The sequence below is a fragment of the Loxodonta africana genome, chromosome 2, assembly GCF_030014295.1.
Source record: "Loxodonta africana isolate mLoxAfr1 chromosome 2, mLoxAfr1.hap2, whole genome shotgun sequence".
NCBI classification, from domain to species: domain Eukaryota; kingdom Metazoa; phylum Chordata; class Mammalia; order Proboscidea; family Elephantidae; genus Loxodonta; species Loxodonta africana.
The window spans coordinates 16,748,389-16,773,590 of NC_087343.1; the positions used below are offsets into that span (position 1 = coordinate 16,748,389).

Consider the following 25,202-nt stretch of genomic DNA (forward strand, 5'->3'; position numbering starts at 1 on the left):
CATAGTGACCCTATGTACAACAGAATAAAACACTGCCCCATCCTGCACCACCCTCACAATTGTTATGCCTGAGCCCATTATTGCTGCCACTGTGTTAATCCATCTTGTTGAGGATCTTCCTCTTTTCTGCTGACCCTCTACTTTACCAAACATGATGTCCTCCTCAAGGGACTGGTCCCTTCTGATAACATGTCCAAAGCATGTGAGATGAAATCTCACCATCCTCGCTTCTCAAGGGCATTCTGGCTATATTTCTTCCAAGACAGATTTGTTTGTTCTTTTGCTAGTCCATGGTATATTCAATATTCTTAGCCAACACCATAATTCAAAGGCGGCAATTCTTCTTGGGTCTTCCTTATTCATTGTCCAGCTCTCACATAAATATGAGGCAATTGAAAACACCATGACTTGTTTATGTATCTGTCAATTTGTTATACTGTGGGAGCTTGCATGTTGCTGTGATACTGGAAGCTTTGTCACCAGTATTTCAAATACCAGCAGGGTCATCCTTGGTGGACAGATTTCAGCAGAGTGTTCAGACTAAGACAGACTAGGAATAGGACCTGCCACTCTACTTCTGAAAAAATTGGCCAGTGAAAACCTTATGGGTTGCAGTGTAAAGACTATTAAGAGACTATACAAAAACAGTAACTAGTAATCCAAGTTTAACCATAAAATTTCAGAAATAGACAACTCAATGGAAGGACACAGGAGCAGAATTGACACAAGATAAGGCAGAATTAGTGAGACTGAAGATATTTACTTGACACCAATTTATCTGAGGGAAAATCAAGAAAAAAAAATGAAGAAAGCCTAAGAATTATCTGAGACACTATCAAGAGGAAAAACTTAAGTGTGATCAGAGTTCCAGAACTGGGGGGGGGGAGGAAAAAATACAGAAAGAATTGTTGAAGATTTGCTGGCAGAAAACTTCGCTAATATCATGAAAGACGAGAAGATATCTATCCAAGAAGCTCAACGAACCCCACACAGGATAGACTCCAAAAGAAAGTCACCAAAACATATCATAATCAAACTTACCAAAACCAAAGACAAAGAATCCTGAGAGCAGCTAGAGAAAAATAAAAAGTTATCTACAAAGGAGAACCAGTAAGACTAAACTCTTATTACTTAGCAGAAACTATGCAGGTAAGAAGACAATGGGATGACATATATAAAGACTTGAAGAAAAAAAACTACCAGCGAAAATTATTTATCCAGCAAAAATGTCTCTGGAATACAAAGGCAAAATTAGGACATTTCCAGATAAACAGAAATTAAGGGAATATATAAAAGCCAGACCAAAATCATAATAAATACTAAAGGGAGTCCTCCAGTTATAGAACCAACAACATCAGACAACAATTCGAGATTAGGACACAGGATAAATCAACCAGATACCAGCCTAGATAGGGAATTCTCAAAAATAAAATAAAGCTAAGACTGAAAATAGAGAACCAGAGACATCAATACATAAACGTCAAAACAAAATAAAAAGGGAATGGCCAGCGTAGTTACAGAACTTTCATATGGAGAGGAAGTCAAGGCAATATCAAGAAATAAAAGGCTGGTTTAAACTTAGGAAAATAAAGGTAAATTTCAAGATAACTACAAAGGATGCTAACAAACCTACCCATAAAAGTAAAAAGAAGAGAAACATAATTGATAAACACAAAATCAACAATAACACAAGAAGTGAAAAGAAAATCCATAAACAAAAAGAACTCAACACAGAAAATTAAGTGGAACAAAGAAACTGTCAACACCACAAAAAAAAAAAAAATGGCTGCAGTAAATTCATAACTGTCACGAATTACACTGAATATAAATGGCTTAAATGCACCTGAAAAGAGACAGAGAGTGGCAGAATGGATAAAATACATGATCCATCTATATGCTATCTAAAAGAGACACACCTCAGACACAAAGACATAAACAAACTAAAACTCAAAGGATGGAAAAAATATATCAAACAAACAATTACCAAAAAAAGAGTAGCAGTCAAATAAAAGGAGATTAAATGGGCACAACAGCCCAGGGGCAAGGACAAGAAGGCAGGAGGAGACAGGAAAGCTGGCGATAGGGAATCCAAGGTAGAGAAGGGAAGATTGTTGACATGTCATGGGGTTGGCAACCAATGTCACAAAACAATATGTGTACTAATTGTTTAATGAGAAACTAGTTTGTTCTGTAAACCTTCATCTAAAGGGCAATTAAAAAAAATTCCTGGGGAAGGGGGAAATGAAGCACAAGTGGCAATAATGGCCTTCAATAAAATAAACTTTAAAGCAAAATCCACCATAAAGGATAAGGAAGGACACTGTATAATGATTAAAGGGTCAATACACCAGGAGGACATAACCGTAATAAATGTATACACACCAAATGACAGGGCTCCAAAATACATACATTCTAACAGCCTTGAAAAGCAAAATAGATTGTTCCACAATATTAGTAGAAGATTTCAACACACAACTTTTGGTGAAGGGTAGAACATCTAGAAAGAAACTCAGTAATGATACACAATCAACCAACTCGACCTCAAAGACATATACAGAACACTCCATTGAACAGTAGCAAAGTATACAGTCTTTTCCAACACACATGAAACATTCTTCAGAATAGACCACATTCGAGGCCACAAAGCAAGCCTCAACAAAATCTAAAATACTGAAATATTACAAAGCATCTTCTCTGATCATAACACCATAAAAGTAGAAATCAATAACAGGAAAAGCAAGGAAAAAAAAATTCAAAAACATGGAAACTAAACAACACCTTGCTTAAAAACTACTGGGTAACAGAAGAAATTAAGGACAGAATAAAAAAATTCACAGAAACAAATGATAATGAAAACACATTTTACCAAAACCTTTGGGACATAGCAAAAGCAGTGCTTAGAGGTCAATTTATAGCAATAAATGCACATGTCAAAAAAGAATGGGCCAAAATCAAACCCTACAACTTGATAAACAGAAAGACACCAGCAAAAGACGCCCACAGTCACTATAAGAAATAATAAAGATCAGAGCACAAATAAGTGAAATAGAGAACAGAAAAACAATAGAATCAACAAGACCAAAGTTGGTACATTGAAAGGATCAATAAAATTGAAAAACCATTGGCCAAACTGACAAAAGAAAAACAGGAGAATCAAATAACCTGAATAAGAAATAAGATGTGTGATATCACAACAGAATCAGCTGAAATAAAAAGGACCATAACAGAACACTGTGAACATTGTACTCCAACAAATTTGAAAGCTTAGAGGAAACAGGCAAATTTCTAGAAATACACCACATACTTTAACTATCAACAACTGAGGCAGAAAAACTAGCAGACTCATAAGAAAAAAAGAGATTGAAGCAGTAATAAGAAACAAAAGTTCTAACTCACAAAAAAAGACCAGACTCGCTGGCCTGATAGACTGGAGAAACCTGAGAGAATGGTCCCTGAACACCCTTTTAGCTCAGTAATGAAGTCACTCCTGAGGTTCACCCTTCATCCAAAGATTAGACAGGCCCATAAAACAAAACAAGGCTAAAGGGGCACACCAGCCCCGAGTCAAGGACGAGAAGGCAGGTGGGGACACGAAAGCTGGTAATAGGTAACCCAAGGTTGAAAAGGGAGAGTGTTGACATGTCGTGGGGTTGTTAGCCAGTGTCATAAAACGGTATGTGTACTAATTGTTTAATGTGAAGCTAGTTTGTTCTATAAAACTTCGTCTAAAGGACAATGAAAAAAATAAAAATAATACATCATGACCAAGTGGGATTCATATCAGGTATGCAAGGATGGTTCAACATTAGGAAAGTCAATCAATGTAAATAAATAAAAGAATCGCATGATCATCTCAATTGATGCAGAAAAGGCATTTGACAAAGTCCAACACCCATTCCTGATGAAAACTCTCAGCAAAACAGGAGTAGAAGGGAAATTCCTCGACATAATAAAGGGCATTTATTTTTATACAAAACAGCCAATATCATTCTCAGTGGAGAGAGACTGAAAGTATTCCCCTTGAGAACAGGCAACAGACAAGGATGCCCTTTATCACCACTCTTATTTGCCGTCATGCTGAAAGTCCTAGTCAGAGCAACAAGGCAAGCAAAAGAAATAAAGGACATCCAAATTGGTAAGGAAGAGGTAAAACTATCTCTATTCACAGATGATATGTTCCTATATATCAAAAACCCCAAAGAATCCACAAGAAAGTTACTGGAACTAATAGAATATTTCACCAAAGTAGCACGATATAAGATTAACATACAAAAATTGGTTGGATTTCTCTTCACCAAAAAAGCGAATCTCAAAAATGAAATCAGGAAATCAATACCATTTACAATAGCCCACAAGAAGATATTTCAGAATAAATCTAACCAGGGACATAAAAGACCTATACAAAGAAAACTGCAAAACTCTACTGCAAGAAACCAAAAGAGACTTACATAAATGGAAAAATATATCATACACAAGAATAGGAAGACTCAATATTGTGAAAATGTCAGTATTACCCAAAGCAATCTACAGATATAATGCACTCCTGATCCAAATTCCAACTGCATTCTTTAAAGAGATGAAAAAACTAATCACCAATTTTATATGGAAAGGGAAGAAGCCCTGGATAAGTAAAGCATTATTGAAGAAGAAGAAAAAAAGTGAGAGCCCTCACTCTACCTGATCTTAGAATGTATTATACAGCCATGGTAGTCTAAACAGCTTGGTCTGGTACAAAAGACACATAGACCTGTGGGACAGAATTGAGGAGCCAGACGTAAATCCATCCATCTACACGCAGCCGATATTTGACAAAGGGCCAAAGTCTGTTACATGGGGAAAAGATACTCTCTTTAATAAATGGTGCTGGCATAACTGGATGTCTATCTGTAAAAACATGAAACAGGATCCATACCTCACACCATACACAAAAACTAACTCAAAATGGATCAAAAACCTAAATATAAAAAATCTAAAATGATTAAGAGCAAGGAAGAAAAAATAGGGTAAACGCTAGGGGCCCTAATACATGGCATAAATAGAATACAAACCATAACAAAAAATGTACAAACACCAGAAGATAAACTAGATAACTGGGAGCTCCTAAAAAGTAAACACTTTTGCTCATCAAAAGACTTCACCAAAAAAGCAAAAAGAGAATCTACAGACTGGGAAAAAAATATTGGGTATGACATATCCAACAAGGGTCTAATCTCTAAAGTCTACAAAATACTTCAACATGTCAACAACAAAAAGACAAATAATCCAATTAAAAAAATGGGCAAAGGATATGAACAGACACTTTACCGAACAAGAGATTCAAGTGGCTAGCAGACACATGAAGAAAAGCTCATGATCATTAGCCATTAACCAAAACCAAAAGCCAAACCTATTGGTGTCGAGTGGATTCCAATTCACAGTGACCCTATAGGACAGAGTAGAACTATACCACAGGGTTTCCAAGGAGCAGCTGGTGGATTCGAACTGCCAAATTTTTGGTTAGCAGCTGAGCTTTAGCCATTAGAGAAATGCAAATCATAACTATAATGAGATACTATCTCACTCCATCAATACTGGCACTAATTTAAAAAAAAAAACAGAAAATAATGTTGGAGAGGTTGCAGGGAGATTGGAACTTTTACGCACTGCTGGTAGGAATGCAAAATGGTACAACCACTATAGAAAATTATATGGCACCTCCTTAAAAAGATAGAAATACAAATACTATACCATCCAGCAATCCCACTCCTAGGAATATATCCTAGAGAAATAAGAGCTGCCACACGAAAAGACATATGCACACCCATGTTCACCGCAGCATTATTCACAATAGCAAAAAAATGGAAACAACCTAAGTGCCCAGCAACATATGAATGGATAAACAAATTATGGTACATACTAACAATGGAACACCATGCAATGATAAAGAACAATGATGAATCCATGAAACATCTCACAACACGGATGAATCTGGAAGGTATTATGCTGAGTGAAATATGTCAATTACAAAAGGACAAATGTTGTATGACACCGCTATTATAAAAACCCAAGAAAAGGTTTACACACAGAAAAAACCATCTTTGATGGTTACAAGGGCGGGAAGGGATGAGGAGGGCAAATCACTAATTAGATAGCAGACAAGTGAAGAGAAAGACAACACAATATAGGGGAAGTCAGCACAACTTGACCAAGGCAAAGTCATACAAGTCTCCTAAACACATCCATATACCTTGAGGGACTGAGTTTCTGGGGCTGAGGGCTGGGGACCAGAGTCTCAGGGGACACCTAGATCAATTAGCACAACATAGCTTATAAAGAAAACATTCTATATCCTACTTTGGTGAGTAGCATCTGGAGTCTTAGAAGCTTGCGACCAGCCATCGAAGATAGTATCTATTAGTCCCACACCATCTGGAGCAAAGAAGAATGAAGAAAACCAAAGACACAAGGAAAACATCAGTCCAAAGAGCTAAAGGACCACATGAACCACAGCCTCCACCAGCCTGCGCCCAGAAGAACTAGATGGTGTCTGGCTACCACCAGTGACCGCTCAGATGGGGATCACAATAGAGTCCCGGAGAGAGCCAGAGAAAAACATAGAGCAAAATTCAAATTCACAAAAAAAAAAAGACTAGACTTACTGGTCTGACAGACACTGGAGGAATTCCCGAGACTATGGCCCCTGGACACCCTGCTGACTCAGAACTGAACCATTCCTGCAGCCCGCTTTTCTAACAAAGATTAGACAGGCCTAGAAAACAATAACACACATGAGAAACATGCTTCTTAGTTCAATCAAATATACAAGACCAAATGGGCAACTCCTACCCAAAAACAAGATGAGAAGCCAGGAAGGGACAGGAAAATTGGAGGAATGGACACAGGGATCCCTGATGGAAATAGGGAGAGTGTTGTCACATTTGGGGGATCACAATCGATGTCACAAAATAATACGTGTATAAATTATTGAATGAGTAACTTGAACTGTAAACTAAATTGAAAAAAAATCTTCTTAAAATCAAATAGTAGTTGAGTTTAACTAGTAAATAACTGCCTTGAACATTGTGTTCTTTTAAGATCTACATGGGATCGAACTAACAACAGCAACTCAAAAGATTAGACAGAAAACTTAGGGGGCAGTGAGTTTATGTTAATGATGGTGGAGCAGTTCAGAAAAGGAAGACGGGAATAGCTGCACTACTCCAACAACGCAATCAATGTTGCACAGGTAGAAACTGTTGAATTGGTGTTACGTTCTGCTGTGTATAGTCTCGACAATAAAAATAAAAACAAACTATAAAAGAAGAAAAAAATTATGTAGGCAAACGAGGAATTACTTAAAGCTCATATTCATGATTTAAAATAGACTGCTTCCTGATGCAGTCACATATTTTAATACTTCAATTTCAAACGAAAAAAATTTTACATTCTGAGGTAATTGTGCAGTTCTTTATAAAGCACCCACTTGAAAAGGAATCTAGACTCTCATTTATCAAAGGATTTTTAAGAACAAATTTTCCGCTCTCCCTCCCAACAGACCTTTTCAGATTTCCTTATATGTAATATCAACTTGCCTTTGAGGGATAAAAAGATAACCAAAATTGGAGCCGTGGTGGTGCAGTGGTCAAGAGTTCGGCTGCCAACCAAAAGGTCAGTGGTTTGAATCCACCAGCCACTCCCTGGAAACACTATTGGGCAGTTCTACTTTGTCCTATAGGGTTGCTATGAGTTGGAATCGACTCAACGGCAAAGGGTTTGGTTTTTACTCAAAATCAAGATGCAAGTGTGACTCGAGTTGCTATGGCTTAAGGTGATGACTCTGCCAGCATAAAAAATCACCACTCTCACATGATTTTTCCGGAAAGTGGGGTGGTCCCGTTAGCTTCAGGACCCACGCCCACCATCACCAGTGGTGAGAGGCAGCATGCCCTGCGATACCTTTTTGATATCCATGTCATCCAAGTGGTTCTGGATGAACTGCACAGTGGCATTAAAGTCTGCTTGATTGAACTCATAGGGTATATTCCAGCCGAGTGGACCAAACTTGCGCCTCTCCTGGACCGTGGAGTGCAGGAAAGCCACCGCGTACAGCATGGGCTTCCACTGGGCCACAGTGCTCACGTCCAGCAGGTCCTGGCTCACACCTATTGCAGTCAATAGGGAGGAAATGTAACATTTTTCAAACATCTTTTTTCTTTTATTTTAATAGGTTAATTTTTATAATTTCCTGTTATTGAACTTCACGCATTTTGAATTATTTGTATCGCATGCGCGTGACAATTGTGACTAGACTTTTGGTGTCTGGGAGAACATTTCTGTCTGAAAAATCTGCAAAGAGATTTTGGGGAAGGAGGGGTTTGCTGACAATGCACCAGTTCCTGCCATCTGTTTTATCCCCACAATAAAGGCAGAAGGATAATAGTAGTATAAATAAATAAACATAATAATAATTGGGGCATGTGCTTGGGTTACAATGGGCCTCTGTACATATGGGCTTCCACAGATACTATTTTAAATACAATCAAATTATTGTTGTTATTATAATTATTATTAATTTTTATTGCTATTGTTCTTCTACCTCTATTCCCACTTTCTTTGTAGATGGACAGGAAGTTGAGCCTTGTTAGCAATACTCAAAAAAACTCTTTGCAGATTTTTCAGAGAAAAATATAATAATAATGATGATCATCATCATTCCTCTTATTAAACACACTATTTAATTAAAATGTATTTCAATGCTCCTGGATAGATTTTATTATCCCTACTTTACAGGCGAGTGATTGAAATTCTTGTTTTACCAGCCAGCACCAAACAGCAAAGCATTAATCAAACAGAAATAACCAGAATCGGGTTTTCTTACTCCAGATTTTGTGCTCTTCCCATGACCATGAGTCCCAGACCTAAAGCTCTGAGGCAGATTAGTGACATTATACAATATCTGTCTTTTTGTGATTGACTTATTCCACTCAGAATAATGTTTTCGAGGTTCGTCCATGTTGTGGTGTGTACCAGGACTACATTTCTCTTTATGGCACAGTAAGATTCCACTGTGCATATATACCACATTCTATTTATCCATTCATCTGTTGATGGCTATTTGGGTTGTTTCCACCTTCCAGCGATTGTGAACTGTGCTACAATGAGCATTGGTGTACATGCATCTGTCAGTGTTGCTGTTTTCAGGTCTCTTAGATACATACCTAAGAGTGGAACTAATATGAAACAGAATAGGCAAATGAGAATAGAATAGAGATCAGAGTTTAACAGTGGTTACCAGGAGCGGGAGGGAAGGCAATCTTTGTTTAGCTAGCACTGAGTTCCTATTGATGGGGATGGAAACTATAGCAGCTCATGTTGGTGATGGTTATACAACATGATTGAGGTAATTGGGTTCACTGGATTGTACAAGTGAAAAATGTGGAATTGGCAAATGTTGTGTTACCTACATTCTTACAGCAATTAAAATAATAAAAAGCTGTGAGGCAAAGGAAGCAGAAGCAGAGAGTAGTCTCTGTTCTAGCAGTGACAGCAGGGGCATTTGGGTCTGTTTTATTGCTATTCTTCATTTATTTTTCGTCAAAAAAGAAAAAAATTTGTAGTAAATATATGTGACATAAAATTTGTCGTTTTAACCATTTTTAAATGTACAATTCAGCGACATTAGTTACACGCGCCATATTGTGCGACCATCACCACTACCCATTTCTCAAAGTTTGTATTCACCCCAAAGAGAAGCTCAGCCCCTTCAGCTATAACTCCCATTGCCGCTGCCCCCGACTCCTGGTAACCACTAATAAACTGTTGTCTGTGAGTCTGCCAACCGCAGATATTTTCATGTAAGTGAAGTTAGCTAACATTCTGACATACGGCCCTAATAAAATGGAGGCCAGCCATCATTTTAATTCCGTCTCTTTTCTTGGAAGGGGTTATTGTATTGCTTTAGATATGGATCATAAAGACAATAAAAGATAAAATTATCATTTTTGATGCTAACATACAAAGGCAGGGCACCTAGCTGGAGAACCTTAGTGGAGGAATTTGGGGGAAATAGGAAAATCTAAGGTGGGAATTATGAGCTCTCATTCCCGGGTGTGGTTAGAGCACATTCTACATGGAACACGACTACAGGGGGCGATCGCTCTCTCACCCTGGTTGCTAACAGTACTATTTGCTGTAATAGCCTCCTGGCTAATTCTGTTTTCTTAGTTTTCTCAAGAAAACAATATACGTACAAAATGCTCCTGGAGACTAGCAAGCCTGCCTCGACTCACCGCTGTATGTTCTTTTCAGTCCTGCCCGGAGGCCCTGTGGAGGCTCGTTGGCAAATTTAATGGACATCTGAAGCAGCGTAATGGGGAACTGCTTATGAACCTCGGTGGTCATCCACAGGCGGAAAGCGTCGTGTACAGTCTCAGCCTCTGTGATTATGGCCATCAGCTCCTCCATGAAATCAAGTCCCAGATGGCAGTTCTGCAGAAGCGCCCATCCTCCCTAAGCCAACAACAGCATATGGAAATTTCATTATTTCATGTTTTTTCACCCACAGGCTCACATGAATAAGCTCTACAGAAATTAGACAATTAAAATTTAATAAAGACTATGCTAATCACTTTAAATTAATCGTGGTCAAACCTAAGGATACAACTGTTTAATTGAGAAAAGCTATTTTTCTTTCTTGTTCCACGTATTTGTCTCACACTATAACAGCATGCCAACTGAGTAATAATACGTAGCAGCAGTCATGAAAACAAGAAAAGTGAAATATAAAGAAATAACCATGCTTTTTTTTTTCCACGTAAAGATGGTTGAGAGAAAACATCCATTTAGCAATAAAAATTTTTTTTTTTTTTTTAGCAATGCTCCTCCCAAAATCCCATTACAGCTACAATGAAGATATGTATTTTTTAAGGCATGAACTCTCAAGGACAAAGACAGTGGAGGTGAAGACAATTATCAGTAATATTTAAAACAGACTCAAGAGTCCCTAGGTGGCACAAACGGTTAACACGCTTGGCTGCTGACTGAAAAGCCGGCAATTCAAGTCCACCCAGAGGCACCTCCTAAGAATGTGCTCGTGTTCTGAAAAACCAACCACTAAAAACCCTATAGAGCACAGTTTTACGCTGACACACATGGTCACCATGAGTCCGGCCAACTCTCATTGGAGCTAACAAAAAACACCTACCACCCTTTGTTACTGTTAAAACAGACTCGAGAAAGCTGAATCTTAAACTAGCACCGAGGAAAACCGAAATGAAACCTAATTTATACAGCATCACTCCAAAAACACTCAAGGCTAGGTGGCACAGAGTACTTCTGGAGGTGAGGGAAGAAGATGTAGTTAAAACAGAAACACTGTTTAAAATCTCAGACTCCCAATGCGGGTCTGCCTCCCCTCACAAAAGATAGGAAGCTGGTTTTCTTTAGAAGGCAAGACAGACAGGGTCTGGCCTGAGTGGCATCAGAATATTAAGGGTATGAGCTCCATCCTGAGAACGGGGAAAGAAAAGCTTCCCTACTGAATTGTGAGACCCGCGAGCTCTCTTCTGTCACTAAGTTTCTGTTAACACTGGCTACCGGGAATGCACTCTCCAGAATGTGGAAGAACTTTCTCTGGGGAATCTGGCTGCCCTAAACACAGGAGCCTTGACAAATAATAAGCCATATCCTTTGTATAAAGTTTTCTGTAGATATAAAAATATATATTTAGGAATATAAAACAACTCAGGCAAAATTTGAGGTCACACAATAATAATTTTCTCAATATCCAATGTACAGAATTATTTTTACTAAAATGATCTACAATATCCACTTATCCAATGTATAATCAGCAGGTGTTTTCTTCACTCTGAAACTCACTTTGGGTCATTCCATCAGCCGCTCCTTGGAAACACTAGGGGGCTAGAACTGCCATCCTGTAGGGTTGCTATGAGTCGGAATCGACTTGACAGCAACAGTTTAGAGTAGTCTGGGGAGGGAGCCCTGGTTGCACAGTGGTTAAACACTTGGCTGTTAACCTAAAAGTTGGTGGTTCAAACCCAGCAGCAGCTCTGCAGAAGAAATGTGGCAGCCTGCTTCTGTAAAGATTACGGCCTTGGAAACCCTACGGGGCAGTTCTACTCACTAGGAGTCGAAATCAGCTTGACAGTAACAGGGTTTTGTTTTTTTTTTTTTTTTTAGCCTGGGGAGTCCTTAGGTAGTGCAAACAGTTGAACACTCAGCTACTGACCAAAAAGTTAGCAGTTAGAATCCACCCAGAGGCACCTTGGAAGAAAGGCCTGGCAATCTGCTTCCAAAAGATCACAGACATGGAAAACCCTCTGTGCAGTTCTACTGTGAAACACACGGGGCCACCGTGACTCAGAACCAACTTAACAGCAACTACTAGTTTAGCCTGAGTTTTTACTCTTCCCCCAAAACAAACCAAGCACCAGATCTAAAATCTTAGTAGACTTACATGTGGAACTAGCAATTCAGGGATGTCACATAATCCCTTACATTTTCTTCGGAAACACAGTTCTGCTTAATGGACTATCTAGTCTGTGCCTTTTGGAAACTTCTATTGACATTGTTGACAGTTCAAAATACAAAGCACTCAAATACAAAAAGTAACAACAACAGAAAGGCTTCAGTCACTCTCTTTTGTCAAGCATAAAGGTGAATTCTGATCTAAGCTTCTGAGATAACAACTCTGATGCTCCCATTTCCCCCCTGGAATCCCTTAGCCCTTCTTGCTTCTTTGGGATTGCTGTACTCTGTGTTAAACGTCTTGTTTTCTTCCTACTGAGTAGATCATCCATTTTGTTCTGCTTGGGTAACTGGTTTATTTTGGCCTGCTGCCTCAAAACTTTTAAAATAACTTTTTTTACAAAGCTTTTAGGACCCTAAAATCTCTAACAAGTTATAAGCATGCTAGTAATAAACTTTTTTTTTTCACATGAAATTAATAAACTACTAAACAGAGAACAGGTATGAACTGGAGGTTAAAAATGCTCCATTTAAATTCTACTTTAACCAAACTCAGTGCCACTGAGTCGATTCCGACTCATAGCGACCCTATAGGACAGAGTAGAACTGCCCCATAGAGTTTCCAAGGAGCACCTGGTGGATTCGAACTATCGACCCTTTGGTTAGCAGCCGTAGCACTTAACCACTACACCACCAGGGTTTCCAATTCTACTTTAGCTACCTGAAACTGACATTATTTATCTTAAATCCAAATTAAACAAGTATCCCATTAACGTAAGTGTTTCTTATTCTAAGTACAATAATATCTTTGTGTGCAAACCGGTTGGAAAATAAGATGTTCTGGTTAAATAAGTTTTTCATGTAAGTCAAAGCTCAGAACCGAAAGTTGTATCTGTTCTTCTGGGAAACCGTTATTTTTTATTGTACAAACAGCGTTTTCTGTGAAATGGTATCAATGTCTAACAGACATTACACTTTTCCCTGCTGAGTAGGCAACAGCATATATCATGTAAATCCCAGCTCTTCCTAGTGAGTCATAAGCTCTTGTTTGCATTGCTCTCTGATCATCGTCATATCAACACGTTAAAACAAAGTTAGACATTTGGTCTTACGCTGGCCATGGTCTGCTGCAAGAGCTTGCGAGCGTGGACTTCCTGGCCCTGGCCCATGGACACATAGCGCGTTTCTATTTTCAATCTCTTCCCCAAGGCAATGATGGAATCCGTGGGGTCTGAGCCCATAGACAGGAGACAGATGAGTGGTGTTCGAGGGTCGGATTCCTCCCATGTCTTTTCCAAGTCCAGAATTATGCCTTCGGCATAGTTTTCTCCCATGGAGTCCATGATGTACTTGCGGGCCTACCAGAAACAGTACACGAGTCACTAAGAATAGTCCAACCATTCCATGCATATAATGCTGTATGGTTTTCCAAAATTCATTTTTGTAGATAATCTCAAAGATGCTCACGGAAACCCTGCCAGAGAGTTTTTTTGTTTGTTTTTGTTTTAATCCCCATTCTATAGGCAGGGAGGTGGTATTACCCTCCAAGCCAAAATCATACAGTTAAAAGACTGGAACCCAAGTTCTCTGGGACCTGTTTCAATACATTTGCTGCTTCTTGCTATAAATACAAAATGAAAATGCTAGGAAATTCTATTATTTAAGATGTTTTAAGGGAAATACATATGAATTTAAATAAGCAAGCAGCATAGTTCCTGGAATTTAATGGATACTGGCCAAATAATTATTGAATGACTATTTATTGAATGAAATGTATTAAATATTTATTGAATGAATAAATGAATTTTTAAAGATTTAGCCCATAAATATTCTACCTATGTAACAAAATTTACATCTTATGACATTTACCAAGAGCACTTTTTCTTCAAATGATCAATACCACTTTCTTCTACTACACATTTCTTATCATTCAGAAAACAACCATCACTACCTAACAAGCTCAGTTCCCTCTATCTGCAGTAACAATATTAAATCAAACCAAAAGCCCTTATCAAGATCAGCCGGGCCTACAGAGGGTTTGAAGTGTTCCATAGCAAGCTTTTATATCAGAATTATGGATCTTCCATTTAGCATTTAGGAAACAAGTACATTTCACCTGGGAATTGTAATAAGTTCACTTTTTCTTTTACTTTCATTCTATTATTCATTCATTCATTCACTCATCTCATTTTCATTCCTAACTCATGTCTTTCTAACTCATGTCTTTCTTCTTATCACTGTCACCGTATCTTTCCACTTTTGTCTTATCCCTTTTACTGTTAATTTTGTTTTGACTGAAATACAGCCTCAAAAAATCACAAATTTGGTCAACTATATTACTGTTCATGTGAAAATATTTCTAGTAACAAATACTATTAATTGTATCAGTCTTAGCCTACATTCTTCTACTTATAAATAGTTGCATTCCCTCAAAGAAAATTCATGTCCTATTCTGATGTCTTTCTCCACATGCTTGCTCTCTTTACAGGCTACAGCAAGAAGGTAGTGCCCACAATAATTGAATCTCCTGGCTTACCTGTCTACCTCCTTCTGCATCTTGGTAAGAGAGGTGAAATGGGTGCTGTTATAGATTGAACTGTGTCCCCCAAAAATATATGTTGGAAATCTTAACCCTTATACCTGTGGTCATAATCCATTTGGGAGTGGGTTTTCTTCATTATGTTAATGAGATAGTATTAGTGAAAGGTGTGTCCTAAGTCAATCTCTTTTGAGACAAAAGAGATTAAACAAGCAAGTGAGCAGGAAGAGATGGGGAAAATAGATGCCGTGTCACAGGAAGATCACCAAGGAGTCAAGGAATAGAAGCTGAAGAGACAAGGACCTTCCCCCTAGAGCTGACAGAGAAAGAAGCCTTCCCCTACAGCTGGTGCCCTGATTTCAAACTTCTAGCCTCTGTGAGAAAATAAATTTCTATTTGTTAAAGTCACCTACTTGTGGAATTTCTGCTACAGCAGCACTAGATAAATGAGACAGCTGGCAACTCAGTCTGGACTCTTGAATGAACAGAGTTTTTCCACTTCCTGATTCCTCCTTATTTGTGGAGGGTCCCAACACAAGCTTTATCCTCCACATTATTAAGTGAGGGTTCTCTTTTAAAGTCAGTCTACAAGGAAATATCCATCTTTCCCATAAGAATACAAAAAAGATGAGTGCTCCTATTCCCTAAACTCATAGCAGCTATTTCAGAAAGAGCTTGGTGGGCAATCTTTCTATGAGGTCCTTTCTCCTTCTTCAAGTCCCTGTCCCTCCCCATAATGTCCAGACCAAAATATCAATGGCACCTTAAGAGGCCTGTCAATTTGGTAAGGTACAGCTCTTTGTGCCTTGGCAATTTTCCTTAGATGACTTTGGGAAAAGGTACCCACATGGCTTCACAAAGGTCCACAAAGTGGCAGTCAGGGCCCTCGGTAGCAGGGCTAGGCCAGTGCCAGTGAAATAACCAATCAGTGCCTGGGCACCTCACTCATGGAGGTGATCACCCATTTCAGCCTTCCTCTCCTTTACTAGTTTCAGTGCATGGCGGAAGTTCTGAGAAGGAGCTTCTGGAATTCAGTCCAATTAGTGTGGAGCACCGGAGGTCATTTATATTTGTACTTCCCAATTTTTTTTTCTAAATTGACCAGGTCTGTTATCAATATCTCTAGCCTGATAAATGTCTATACATTTTTATGCAGTCCTCTAACAGGTATTTAAGAAGTTTCCCTAGCCTGTTCTTTGGCTTCCTCAAAAGTCTACTCTAAGTACTGAGACATTCCGTCACAGTCAGTAAAGCACTTGGCTTTGTGATCAGGAAAGACTTCAAAGACTAGATGCTTAGGAGTTCCAGAAGGTGAAGTTGTTTCTCAGCCACAGGTACCTGCCACCATTGCAGTGCCTCTGCAGTATATCACACTAAGATCCAGATCCTTTCTATTCGAGGAAAGCGAGGAGCTCAAAAAGGCTGATTTTGACATAGAATTCAGCATTGACCCAACATGGACATTACCATTCAAGCTATGAGCTAACATGCTAGAATACATCAAAGGCCACGTGGTAAATACTTCAGGCTTAGCCAGCCATACTGTCTCTGTTGCAACTATTCAACTCTGCCATTGCAAAGAAAAAATCAAAAAATTAAACCAGTAGCCATCAAGTTACTTCTAACTTATGGTGATCCCATGTGTTAAAGTCTAATGGTGCTCCACAGGGTTTTTAACAGCTGATTTTTCAGAAGTAGACCACCAGCCTTTTCTTCCAAGGAGTCTCTGGGCGGACTCAAGCCTCCAAACTTCTGGTTAGCAGCAGAGTGTATGAACCATTTGCATCACCCAGAGATTACAAAAGCAACCACAGATAATACACAGGCAAATGATCATGACTATATTCCAATAAAACTTTATAGACACTGAAATGTATGAATGTTATATAACTTTCACATATCACAAAATATTATTCTCTTGATTTTTTCCAGCTATTTAAAAAATTTTTTAAAAATCATTTTTAGCTCACAGGCTTTACACAAACATGCAGTGGGCCAAATTTGGCTCACGAGCTATGGTTTGCCCACTCATGGAAGAAACTATGAGGAAGGCTATTTTGCTTCAAATAGAAATTATGATTGAAGGTTTTTTTGGTGATGAAAGTCCTATTCCTGGAAAAGAGACATTCTCAAATGGATTCATAGTCATTAATTCAAATTGGCTCCAAGCCTAAGGGTTCTAATGAGTCTATGGTGCAAGTATGTATGCATAAGGATATGTGGAAATTCCAATTAAAACCACAATATTCTAGGCATGGATTTGAAATCTGAAGAGTACATTTTTTCATTTTCTTTAATTTAGCTTCAATTCTACAAACTACACTATCCCACTAGGCAAGTAGGATAATCAACCTCAAGTATTACCGGGTCTCCCCATTCTATATGAGTCCTCTCATATCACAGGTATGAATCTTGGACCTCAGCCATCTTCTTTGTCTCAGGCAGTGTGCCAGGTTTGAGGACATACAAAAAAACAAACCTATTGGAGCAAGTCGATTCCGACTCATAGCAACACTATAAGACAGAGTAGAACTATCCCATAGGGTTTCCAAGGAGCAGCTGGTAGATTCAAACCGCCGACCTTTTGGTTAACAGCTAAGCTTTTAGCCATTGCACAACCAGGGCTCCTTGGGGGACATGGCAGTAAATAAATAACCCTGCCATCAGGTACCTTGCCACTCTCTAGGATTTTATATACATTGAGCATATAATACCAAATGAACTAGTTTTAAGACTTCATGACTTACAGGGGATATGAAAGTACACCCCCACTTGTACTGTGGGGGCTTGCACATTGCTGTGCTGCTAGAAGTTATGCCACCAGTATTCAGACACCAGCAGGGTCACTCATGGCAGACAGGTTTCAGCTGAACTTCCAGACTAAGACAGACTAGGACGAAGGACCCGGCAGTCTACTTCAGAAAAGAATTAGCCATGAATTCTATGAAAAGCAGTGGAACAATGTCTGATATAGCACTGGAAAATGAGCCCCTCAGGTTGGAAGGCACTCCAAAGACGACTGGGAAAGAGCTGCCTCCTCTAAGTACAGTCAACATTAATAATGTGGATGGAATCAAGCTTTCCAGACCTTCGTTTGCTGATATGGCATGACCCAAAAGGAGAAGAAACAGCTGCAAAACATCCATTAATAATCAGTACCTGAAATTTACAACTATGAATCTAGGAAACTTGGAAATTGTCAGAAATGAAATGGAACACATAAACATTGATATCCTAGGCATTAGCTAGCTGAAATGGGTATTGGCCATTCTGAATCAGACAGTCATATGGTCTACTATACCAGGAATGACAAATTGAAGAAAAATGGCATTGCATTCATCATCAAAAAGAATATTTCAAAATCTATCCTAAAGTACAACGCTGTCAGTAATAGGATAATATCTACACGCCTACAAGGAAGACCAGGTAATACGACTATTATTCAAATTTATGCACCAACCACTAAGGCCAAAGATGAAGAAATCAAAGATTTTTACCAGCTTCTGCAGTCATAAATTGATTGAACATGCAATCAGGATCCATTGATAATTACTGATGATTGGAATGCGAAAGTTGGAAACAAAGGAGGAAAACTGGTAGTTGGAAAATATGGACTTGGTGACAGAAAAGATGCCGGAGATCTCATGTAGAACTTTGTAAGACCAACAACTTCTTCATTGCAAATACCTTTTTTCACCAACATAAACGGTGAATATACATGAGGACCTTGCCAGATGGAATACACAGGAATCAAATCGACTACATCTGTGGGAAAAGACGATGGAGAAGCTCAGTGTCATCAGTCAGAACAAGGCCAGGGGCCGACTGTGGAACAGACCATCAACTGCTCATATGCAAGTGCAAGCTAAAACTGAAGAAAATTAGAACAAGTTGATGAAAGACAAACTATGACCTTGAATATATCCCACCTCAATTTAGAAACTATCTTTCAAGAATAGATTTCATGCGTTGAACACTAAGGACCACAGATCAGACAAGTTGTGGAATGACATGAAGGACATCATACATGAAGAAAGCAAGAGGTCATTAAAAAGACAGGAAAAAAAGAAAGAAGAGACCAAATTGGATGTCAGAAGAGACTCTGAAACTTGCTTTTGAATGTCTAGCAGCTAAAGCGAAAGGAAGAAATGATAAAGTAAAAGAACTGAACAGAAGATTTCAAAGGGCGGCTCAAGAAGACAAAGTAAAATATTATAATGACGGGTGCAAAGAGCTAGAGACAGAAAACCAAAAAGGAGGAATACGCTCAGCATTTCTCAAGGTGAAAGAGCTGAAGAAAAAATTCAAGCCTCTGCTGCAACAGTGAAGGATTCTATGAGAAAAATATTAAACAACGCTGGAAGCACCAAAAGAAGATGGAAGGAATACACAGAGTCATTATACCAAAAAGAACAGGTCAACCTTCAGCCATTTCAAGAGGTAGCATATGATCACGAATCGATGGCACTGAAGGAAGAAGTCCAAGCTGAACTGAAGGCACTGGTGAAAACCAAGGCTCCAGGAATTGACGGAATATCAGTTGAGATGTTTCAACAAAGGGATGCAGCACTGGAAGTGCTCACTCTTCTATGCCAAGAAACTTGGAAGACAGCTACCTGGCCAACTCACTGGAAGAGATCCATATTTATGCCTATTCCCAAGAAAGGTGATCCAACCTAATGTGGAAATTATAGAACAATATCATTAATATCAGACACAAGTAAAATTTTGCTGAAGATCATTCAAAAGCAGCTGCAGCAGTATAGCAACAGAACTGCCAGAAATTGAGGCAGGATTCAGAAGAGGACGTAAAACCAGGGATATCACTGCTGATGTCAGATGGATCCTGGCTGAAAGCAGCAAACACCAGAAGGATATTTACGTGTGTTTGATTGACTACGCAAAAGCATTCAACTGTGCGGATCATAACAAATTATGGATAACATTGCGAAGAATGGGAATTCCAGAACAACACTTAATTGAGCTCATGAGGAACCTGTACATAGATCAAGAAGCAGTTGTTCAGACAGAACGAAGGGATACTGCGTGGTTTAAAGTTAAGAAATGTGTGCATCAGGGTTGCATCCTTTCACTATACCTATTCAAGCTGTGCCTTCCAACCTGGGGGGCTCATCTTCCAGCACTATATCAGACAATGTTCCACTGTTATTCATAAGGTTTTCACTGGCTAATGCTTTTCAAAAGTATTGCATTGGGTAAATGTGCTGCAAAGGACCTCTTTAAAGTGTTGAAGAGCAAAGATGTCATCTTGAAGACTAAGGTGCGCCTGACCCAAGCCATGGTATTTTCAATCTCATCATATGCATGTGAAAGCTGGACGATGAATAAGGAAGACCGAAGAACCACTGACACCTTTGAATTGTGGTGTTGGCAAAGAATATTGAAGATACCATGGACTGCCAAAAGAACGAACAAATCTGTCTTAGAAGAAGTAAAACCAGAATGCTCCTTAGAAGCAAGGATGGCGAGACAGTGTCTTACATACTTTGGACATGTTGTCAGGAGGGATCAGTCCCTGGAGAAGGACATCATGCTTGGCAGAGTACAGGGTCAGCGGAAAAGAGGAAGAAGCTCAACGAGGTGGACTGACACAGTGGCTGCAACAATGAGCTCAAGCATAACAACGATTGTAAGGATGGCTCAGGACCAGGCAGTGTTTCGTTCTGTTGTGCATAGGGTCACTATGAGTCAGAACCGACTCGACGGCACCTAACAACAACAACAACATTCAATCTGTATGCTGAGCAAATAATCTGGGAAGCTGGACTATGTGAAGAAGAACAGGGCATCAGGACTGGAGGAAGACTCATTAACAACCTGTGTTATTCAGATGGAAACCCTGGTGGCATAGTGGTTAAGTGCAATGGCTGCTAACCCAAGCATCAGCAGTTTGAATCCGCCAGGTGCTCCTTGGAACCTATATGGGGCAGTTCTACTCTGTCCTATAGGGTCACTATGAGTCAGAATCGACTTGACGGCACTGGGTTGGGTTATTCAGATGACACAACACTGCTTGCTGAAAGTGAAGAGGACTTGAAGCACCTGCTGATGAAGATCAACACCCATGGAAGCAGCAGTCAAGAAATCAAAAGACGCATCGCACTGGGCAATCTACTGAAAAGGACCTCTTTAAAGTGCTGAAAAGCAAAGATGTCACGTTGAAGACTAAGGTGAGCCTGGCCAAAGCCACGGTACTTTCAATCGCATCATATGCATGCAAAAGCTGCACAATGAATAAGGAAGACCAAAGAAGAATTGAGGCCTTTGAACTGTGGTGCTGGGGAAGAATATTGATTATACCATGGACTCCCAAAAGAACGAAGAAGTCTGTCTTGGAAGAAGTACAGCCAGAATGCTCCTTAGAAGCAAGAATGGCTAGACTGCATCTTACATACTTTGGACATGTTGTCAGGAAGGATCAGTACCTGGAGAAGGACATCACATTCAGTAACGTACAGGTTCAGCAGAAAAGAAGACCCTCAATGAGATGAATTGACACAGTGGCTGCAACAACAGGCTCAAGGATAACAGGATTGTGAGGACGGGGCAGGACCAGGCAGTGTTTCATTCTGTAGTACAAAGGGTTGCTATGAGTCGGAACTGACTCAATGGCATCTAACAACAACATGAAAGTATAAAACAGATTAACTTTGGGGAATACATCAGAGAAGGTTATCTCATAAGAAGCACATTTGAATTTCTGCTGGAATGATAAGGGGATTCTCAAATTCTGAGAACAAGTAATGCTCAGTCAGATGCCACCACCCAGAAGCTGCACTTGGGTGGATCTGAACAAAACCAGTTTGAGATTTTTATTCACTGATTGTTCTCCCCACTACCACCCCTCCCCTCAGATTGGGATGGTGGTGAAACTTACTTCTAGTTTGTAACTGTCCAATTTACAAATCATATTTGTAGAATAAAATTGATTCACAAAAAATCTAAGAATGGTTGATAGTTGTACATCACTTAGGAATGCTTTCAGTTGCAGGTAACAGAAAACATCATCGACAATGCTTTAAAAAAAATAGGGATTTAATTTCTCCACATAACAAGCAGATCTAGGAGGAGCAGTTCGAGTGTTGGTTCAGAGCATCAGAGGCATCGAGGGTGCCATTTCCTTAATTTCGATGGCTCATCACGTGGACAATTCCATGGTCATAATAGGGCTGACTGCAACAGCTCCTGACATCACAACTGCTTTCCAGCTGGAATCAGGTGGGAAGGGAATTGCTGAGTCTGTCTCTTTCACTGGGAAAGCAAACACATTCCCAGAGGCCCTAATAGACTACCATTCACAGTTCATCAGCCAGAACCATATTACACGGTCACCCATAGCTGCAGTGGAAGCTGGGAAAATATTTATCACTTCCTGACTATAGAACAGAGGTAGACAAAGAAGAATGGGATTGAAATGTGGTGGGTTAACCTACCAACATGACTTCCACATTGCCAAGTTCTATAATCTGAATTAGTATTGATTTGTGACCTGATAATTCCTTCATTGTCTGTTAATGTTTCTCATCCAGAAGTTATGATAGATGGCATAAATTTCCAAAAAAGGTTATTGAATAAAAGCAGTTAGGAAAATTTTATCTAGTTACCTTTTTTTCTGTAAAATCAGAATAAGTTACAATTATGATTTTTGTAATGGTGAAAAAATAAGCAGTTTCATTGAATATCAAGGAGCTGATGGGTGGACAATAAATAAATCACCGTTCATTCAGTCTTTTTAAATTCAAGAGCTAGTCTTTGAGCAACTACTATGCACGAGGCAATATAGGCACCAGGGATGAGTCTCTTGCTAGAGGACCAATATAGTGGGGGGTTAGATTGAGGTTTACTTTAAAATGTTTCAGAGAAAGAAAGGAATTGAATTATTTTTCTGAAGCAGGTTAGTCCAGTTCCTTCAATGGTGGGATTGCTCTGAGCCATGGGCAAAGCAGACACGATATAAGGTACCTACAAATCCTCCAGCTCGAGCATCTTCTCCACCAACCTGTCACCCCACTTAAAGTTTCCATCACTGAACTGACTCCTTTGGGAGTCATCTCCAGAAGGTCAAGTTTAAGGGTACAGCTGTGGGAAAGAGAGAGGAGCTAATCCAGCTCACTACCTTCTTCTGCTTAACAACTGCTCACTGCTGGAATTAATCTGCCGTATTAACTGGGAAGCCAGAATGGGGTCCTATGGGAATGACTACCAGGGAAGGAAGTCATTAACCATTAATGGTAGACCAGGATGGCAGGGGAAGGTATGAGACACCAGCCAGACCCAAAGAAGGCTGCTCTAGCTTGGGGTTCCTGAACAACATCCACTGCTTTGTGTGCAAAGATGTATTTTGAGCAGAAAGGGAAGACCAAAGACAAAAACGTCTAGTTCACAATTCTGCCTGAGCCAGCACAGGCCAGAGAGCTACAGGATTTACTAGGATGCTGAAAGCATCCAGAAAGCAGCCAGACCTGTGTTGTATGCTGTCATCCTTGGTGGAGCCTTTCCCTCTACCCACCCCTCACCTTTAATACCTCCCATCACCTCTAGTCTACAGGTTAGGCACCAGCAAGAGCCAAACTGCCAGGCTCATAAGCTCATTCTGGTCCTCTGGTTATGTGGCCTTGGCAAACCACTTCATCTCTCTCTTTGTTGTTCCTGCAATAGAGGGGCCACAATTATAATGGCCAAGCTTAGAGTGTATGTTATGGATTGAATGTGTTCCCCCCACCCCAAAATATGTGTTGAAATCCTAACCTCTGTACCTGTAAATACCAGCCTCTTTGGAAATAAGGGTTTTCTTTTGTTATGTTAATAAGGTCATACCTGTGTAGGATGGGTCCTAAACCTAAACACTTCTGAGTTATAAAAGAGTAGATTAGACACAGACACAGACACACACACACAAGGGAAAGAGGAAGACAGATGCATCTACAAGTCCAGAAACATCAAGGATTGCTGGCAGCTACTAGAAGCTGAGATACACAAGAAGTACCTCCCCCTAGGGCCACACCCTGAATTTGGACTTCTAGCCTCCAGAACTGTGAGAAAATAAATTTCTAGTTCTTTAAAGCCACACACTTGTGGTTTTTCTGTTACAGCAGCTCTAGGAGACTAAGACAGGTGTTATCCTTAAGGGTCATGAGAAGCCACTGAAGAAGTTTAAAAGCCAAGTAATGGCATGATCATATTTCCATTTCTTCTAGTGTGTAGAGGATGAATTAGAATAGGCAGGAGAAAACAAAAGAAGACCAGTCAGGAAGACATAGCCTAGGGATGACATAGACCTGGATAAAGATGATAAAAGTTAGAAAGGAGCTTTTTAGATTTTAATTTCATTTTTGAAGCAAATACATTTTCTATGAAAGACGGAAGAGAAGAAAAGGAAGGAAGGAAAGAGAGTGAGAGAGAAAAAGAAACTTCTTGAACCTTCCCTTCTACACTGCCATTAAACAAGGCAACGCTGGCAATTCATTCGGGCAGGATAAAAGCAATGAAGTGAAAAGAAAAAGTGCAGGAAGGGCAGTCCCAGTGCCCTGAGTTACAAAACTCATTTTTCTTTCTCAATCAATCACTGAATGTAGTTGTTTTCATGGTTCCACAGTACCTAAGTGGACTTGATGGTGATTACTGCACACGTTTTTAACACTCCCGCTGGAAAGTGAAGGCAAGAATTTCCCACATTCTATTATAAGCCCCAGCCTATTATTACTCCACGGCTTATTTGGAGAAGCCCTTCAGGAAACAACCTGTGCTGAATATCAGATCTTATCTTTTTATATGTGAAGGCAAGACTCAACACGCTTTTAGAAGGTAAAATTTCTATGACGCTAGGACAGCAGATTAAAGATTTTTGAAAAGACAGATCTTCCCGAGCCAAGATTCACATTAAAACTTTGCATAAAATTCAAATAGTTTTAGACCAACTTACATTCTTGCATCAAGGGTTGTGACACTTCCTGGGTAAATGATTAAGAGTTTCAGAATGTCAGACCTCCTTCTAGTCTACCTGTCCTTCCTACTCTCTTTACATTCCTCCTGCTTAATAAAGTAACACTGCTTTACTACTAGTGGAATAGCCTTACCAATTCTGAGTTAATATAAAATACTAAATATAAAATATACAGAAGAATAATATATTACCTTTATGTTATACCTATTTACCAAGCTTAGAAACATGGTTTTC

The 25,202-nt window shown here is 39.4% G+C and overlaps 1 protein-coding gene across 1 annotated transcript in view; it reads right to left on the minus strand.

The window, feature by feature from the left end:
* Nucleotides 1-25,202, minus strand: part of DNAH5 (dynein axonemal heavy chain 5) — a 280,971-nt gene that overhangs the window by 18,328 nt on the left and 237,441 nt on the right. Inside the window, exons 71-73 of the mRNA XM_064279684.1 lie at nucleotides 13,578-13,823; nucleotides 10,269-10,488; nucleotides 7,936-8,141 (exon numbers count right to left, since the gene is read on the minus strand). Coding sequence (XP_064135754.1) covers nucleotides 7,936-8,141; nucleotides 10,269-10,488; nucleotides 13,578-13,823 — 672 coding nt within the window. The remainder of the gene's footprint in view (nucleotides 1-7,935; nucleotides 8,142-10,268; nucleotides 10,489-13,577; nucleotides 13,824-25,202) is intronic.